The sequence below is a fragment of the Manacus vitellinus genome, unplaced genomic scaffold, assembly GCF_001715985.3.
Source record: "Manacus vitellinus isolate BGI_N305 unplaced genomic scaffold, ASM171598v3 scaffold_10_pilon, whole genome shotgun sequence".
NCBI classification, from domain to species: domain Eukaryota; kingdom Metazoa; phylum Chordata; class Aves; order Passeriformes; family Pipridae; genus Manacus; species Manacus vitellinus.
The window spans coordinates 16,444,956-16,450,279 of NW_021938838.1; the positions used below are offsets into that span (position 1 = coordinate 16,444,956).

At 53.1% G+C, this 5,324-nt stretch overlaps 1 protein-coding gene across 1 annotated transcript in view; it reads right to left on the bottom strand.

The window, feature by feature from the left end:
• The window catches only part of LOC103766317 (hydrocephalus-inducing protein homolog), a 50,481-nt gene that overhangs the window by 13,865 nt on the left and 31,292 nt on the right, over positions 1-5,324 (bottom strand). The window contains exons 29-36 of the mRNA XM_029965563.1: positions 4,944-5,090; positions 4,441-4,645; positions 3,846-3,987; positions 1,928-2,606; positions 1,286-1,450; positions 660-916; positions 297-479; positions 8-64 (exon numbers count right to left, since the gene is read on the bottom strand). Of these exons, the coding sequence (XP_029821423.1) occupies positions 8-64; positions 297-479; positions 660-916; positions 1,286-1,450; positions 1,928-2,606; positions 3,846-3,987; positions 4,441-4,645; positions 4,944-5,090 (1,835 nt within the window). The remainder of the gene's footprint in view (positions 1-7; positions 65-296; positions 480-659; positions 917-1,285; positions 1,451-1,927; positions 2,607-3,845; positions 3,988-4,440; positions 4,646-4,943; positions 5,091-5,324) is intronic.

The window sequence follows — 5,324 nt, forward strand, 5'->3', positions numbered from 1 at the left end:
GACGTACTCCTTGACGATGATGTCCTCCTTCTCCTTGTTCTTCCTCCAGCGAGGAAACACCAGCCTGGGCAGACAAAATGGGGAATGAGGAGCTCTGACATGCTCCAAGTAGGAAATCTAGTCAGAAAGCAATCACCCTTCCTGGTGGCTGAGGTTCAGCCTCCCAGCTCCCAGCAGAGGAAGAGATGCTGGGTGCCTCAGGCAGCACCATCTGCCCCAGCCAGAAGGTCACAAGGGGCAGCCCTGGCTCTGAGGTCGGGGGTGCAGTGTGGGATGCTCCCGTGGCCCAGCCTTACCGTGGGTTCTGGCTGATGCTGGGGTACAGGGCAGTGGCACTGCAGGGTAACTGGTACAGGCGTTTTGACCCCAGGATCTCAAAATTCATCATCTGGTCAAACTGCCCTGGCATTGTGGTGCTGAAGCGGATCTTCAGTTCCACCTCCCCGTGGGCAGGAACAATCCACCGGAACTTTCTCAGCCTGGCAGTTAAAAAGGAAGCTTCAGACATTGCTAAGGGGCAAACGAGACAAGGAGGAGGGCTGTGCACTCGCCATCCCACGGAGGCACTGGCAGAGGGTCGCTGCGGAGCTGAGGACAATGGACCTTGCTTGGCAAGATGAGCGTGAAGCACAGGGATCACCTCCTCCCCTGCAGCTCACCTGGTAGGTCTCTCAAGGGTTGAGTCACTCTGCAGTTTGCTTTTCCTTGACTCAGGTGAACTTCTGGGTGTTTCTGGGGAGTGATCCCGGAGACTTTTCGGGCTCTGGGGAGAGTTCCGCTTTTCCTGGGGAGAGTTGCATCTGCTTGTGTCTTCCTCCTCCTTCAAATGGTCCTCTGCCTCTGCCTCTGGGGCCTTGGCATAAGGGGAGAGAGAAAAGGGAGAGAGAGGTGAGACCTGCCCTGAGACACCCCCATCCTGGAAAGCAGAATGGGGTTTGTTAGCCAACAGGAGAGAGAATAAATAATCACCACCTGCCCACGAACTTGGTCTTCCTTATTGGTCTTTGTCTTGCCTCGGACACCCCTCCTTACCCAGGACCCTCTCCCTGCTGAGGACCCTCTCATCAAGGCAAGTTGATGGGTTTAAGTGATTTTTTTTCCTGTTGTCTTACAGAACTGCTCTATGTCTATGCAGAGCCATCTCTTTTCCCTCATCCCTGGTGGAAAGGATGCCTGCAGACATGGGGCCCCATCACGTCTTCACTGCCCCTCCATGGTGACCCTTTTCCATCTGACCTGTTCCCTGCCCTGGCACCCTCACTGAAGGCACAAAAGGAGTACCCACCACATCATCTTCTGCAGCAGCACTTTCAGGTTCAACGAGGATGAAGTGTCTGAGGTCTTCTGCTGCTGCGGGGACCCTGTCCTCCTCTGGGTAGGGGACCACAGAGAAAAGAAAGCCTGGGAGAATGGGAGGCCCTAAGGGACCCAGTCCCAGAGAGTCCAGAATCTAAAACAGAAGAGAAAAGCCTGTTTATACTCCTGTCACCTTCATTCTCACCCTCCTTCTCTAAAGGCCCTGAGCTTTTGGCAGTGGAGTTTTTGATTTATATGGAGTACAAGTGCTTTTTTAAGCCCAGTGGGTTAGCAGGCTCCAGAGCAGGACCTACAGTGGGACCAAGAGAGAAACCTCTCCCAAGTGACTCAGGTGAAGAGAACAATGCCTGTGAGCTGCTCTGCCCTGGGACCATTTTTTATGATTTCCAGACTGAGAAACTCTCTAAACAGATGGGATGCTTGGACACAGAGCACTCCCACTTTCCACACATCTGAGGGAGGCTGAGAACATCCACATAGATACTGTGGAGCTATTGTGGAACATCATCAGTGCCTCGACAAGGCTCTGTGTTGTTATCACCTGGGGGACACACTGTTCCAGGGCCCCAGACCACGTCAAGCTCAGCATTTGAGCCTTGCAGGCTTTTACCTGCTTTGCTGGTGGCAGCTTCTTGCTCTTCAGGATCTTCTCAAACATGTTTTCACGACGCGTGATGCGGAAGTCCAAGCAGGGCACTCCGGTACTATGGCTTCTGACTTCCCCTTCCTGCTGAAGGCTCTTGTGGCTGCCATGTTCTTCCAAAGACTTCTTCTCTGGCCTTTCCAGAGACATACTGCTGCTCTTCTCACCTTTGTGTTTAGGGGAAGACTGGGACTTGTTCATGATACCCTGAACCCTGTCCCAGGATGACAGAATATGTCTGATCTCCTTCTGTGCAGACTCATAGATGTTAAACCTCAGGTCCAAGATCATGTCCCGCTTACTTGGGACCTCTGGGATTTTAGTTTCTTGCTGCTGTTGTTTTGCAGCTGCTGTTTTCCCCTTACGGACCTCTGGTTTTTTCGTTTCTTGCTGCTGTTGTTTTGCAGCTGCTGTTTTCCCCTTACGGATGTCTGCACTTTTCGTTTCTTGCTGCTGTTGTTTTGCAGCTGTTGTTTTCCCCTTACGGACGTCTGCGCTTTTCGTTTCTTGCTGCTGTTGTTTTGCAGCTGGTTTTTTGCTCTTCTGCTGGACCTCTGGGCTTTTGGTTTTCTTCTGCTTCTTTGAGGCTTTTGACAATGCCTTTTTTCTTTCCTCCTCCTCTCGAGCCAGCCGCTCCTGCTCTCTTCTGCAAGTCAAAGAGAAAACACCCCCGAGAGTCACTATCAGAAAAGTAATCCCAGCTGGCTCTGCCCTTCACTCCTTGACCCTGAGGCCAGGCAGAACTGTTAGACCATCTCTGTGGACCTTCCTCAACCCAGAGAGCTTGGGAACATCCCAAGTGAGGAAGGGTGGGAGGTGAAGTGCTGGGCCAGCCAAACCTAAGCCTTGCCATCATAAGGTATGAACTGTGCAACTTCTCCCCTGAGGTCCACCTGGACACCTCCAGCACGCTGCCAAAGGCTGATCCACCATCTCTCTGCAGTGATGACTGAAGCCCTCTCTCTCTTGGTTTCCCAGTTTAAACCTGCCCATAAATTGCTTAACACCTACTTATCCCTCCTCCAATGCTTACTTGGCTCCTTCTTCCCCCTTCTGCCTGGGCAGAGCCTGCTCATTAATGAGAATAATCATAGCAATCAGAAAGCAAAGGCTGCAGGAACTCCCCTCCTGCAAATCAGGCTCTGAACCACCAGGTTTCCTGCTGGAACACAGCTGTGACCAGGGCACACTTGTGCTGTCTGTCCTGGGAACTGATTTGAAGCAGCCCTGGCCATCTCCTCCCAGTTCAACAAACATCAGCCTGGGCTGAGAGAAGTGCTGAAACACAGGCTCGCTTTAAGCAGCTTCCCCTCCCAGCTCCACACTCTTCCTGTGCGTCCTCCTGAGCTGGGCTGCCCTGCTGGGCCAGAGCTTCTCCTGGGTTCACCTGCTGCTGCAGCTGAAGGGCAGCCTAAGCTTTTATGGATGGTGCTCCACCCTAAGGAAAGCCCTGACACATCAGCATTGCAAGGACTTCATCTAGAGCAGGACTGGGGTCTAAATCAAGCCAGCACAGCTGTGTCCCACACCAGCCCACACCACAATCCTGTGGGTTTGGTGAAGGAGGGGGATGATGAAGAAGATGAGAATCAACATCACACACTTTGAGACACTTCTGTGGGCAGTGGCAAGGCAAGCCCAGAGCCCAGCTCCCCACAGGCCATGTCTAAGCCAGAGGGCTCATGGCTAAAATAGAGAGAAGACATTCTCATCTCAACAGAGGAAGGTCCTTCCTCTCTTGGGAACTGGGGACCTGGACCTGGCCATCCTTTTGCTGCTTCTGGCCTTTGCTGCTGAACCCCTCTGAGCTCAACCAAGGTCCTTGGAGCAGAGAAACTCTCCGGGGACACTACCCTGAGGAGTAACCCAGAGGAGGTTTACTTACCTCTCCCTCCGCTCACGCTTGATTTTTTCTATTTTGTAATCAAGAAGAGCTTTCTGCTTCTCAGTGAGGGCTTCATACTCATCCACATCCACATCCCAGAGACGTTTTTCCTTTCTCCGGGCAGCTTCTTCCTTCTCCCGTGCTTCAGCACAGACCACAAGAGAAGCCATCAGTGACTGCAAGCAGAGCTTGGGGCTCTGGGTCAGCTGGGAGGATTCACAGCTCTTTCCTGACCCAGCCTCTCACCCTGCCAGGAGACACTGCGGAGCTCACATCCCTGCACCAGAATTCAGACAGCCCCCTAAACTGTGGCCTGGCTCAGGTGCACCATGGCTGTGGACAGCTGGCTGGGGGTTAGTCACTGAGCCACACCAGCTTGCACTTGCACCGAAGCTTTAATGATTGAGATTAAGGTGAGTCTTACAGCCTCAGCTCTGCTGTATTTAAAGAAGCTGTGAGCTGAGTGCTGGCTACACTGAGGCAGAAGGTGGAAAGATCAATAAAAAGATTTCTTACAAGCTCTGCTGCAAACCCAGATACACACAGCTAAGGGTGAGGGCTTGAGAGAGATTTGAGAGGGATGGAGATATCTCACCTTTCTGCTGTTTTTTAGCTGCCTTCTTCTCTCTTGCAGCCATCCGCCTGCCTTTCCAAAACTCAGAATCCTGGAAGATGTTGACGACGTGGATATGCGGGCGATTGCTGACAGCTTTGAGTATACACAGGAGAGAAGATGCCAGGCTGCTCGCAAAGAGGGTCTCCAGGCCATCAAAGACCACTCCCCTGTAGCAGTCGCTCAGCTGCCAGGACAGACAAACAGGAACAGCGAGTCAGCCATCGCAGATGTTGGGCTCGCAGCGGGTCAGTAAATGCAGATGTCTCAGGACACCAGCTGCTGTCATTCCAAGTGCATTAGCTAGGACCAGCTTGGGTCTTGCACTACACTCTGCTAACTTAGGGCATCTGCAGCTTCCCCCAAGGATCTCTGCATGCAGCACAGGTTCCTCCAGCAGCAGGCATACATACTCCTCTCTGAGTTGTACCTCACTGCCTGTCTCTCTGGAGCAGGAACGTCTCTGTTTCCTCCAAGCCACATACCTGCAGCCGTTCAGAGATGATCTCCACTAGCAATTCCTTGGGCAGCACACAGCTCAAACACTTCCTAATTTTCTCCTTTCTCCCCGTCCTGGTGAGGATGATGAATCGCTGTGGCGCAGGAGCGGTGGCACAGGAAATGGCTGTCATCTGCAATGTGGAACATGGTAAGGAAAATAAACCCCTGCAGAAAGCCCTGGACAGTTCCCACTGCTGGGCTCGGATCTGGGCTTCCTCTCTAGCGGAGACAAGGACAACCCTGCAGTGCAGGCTGGCAGCTGCAGGAGACAGCCCTGGAGGGCTCATCCCTTGGCCAGCAGAGACCCAAGCTTGCAAGCCCCCGGCACAGCCTCCCACAGCTTTGCTCGCCGCCTGCAGCCAAGT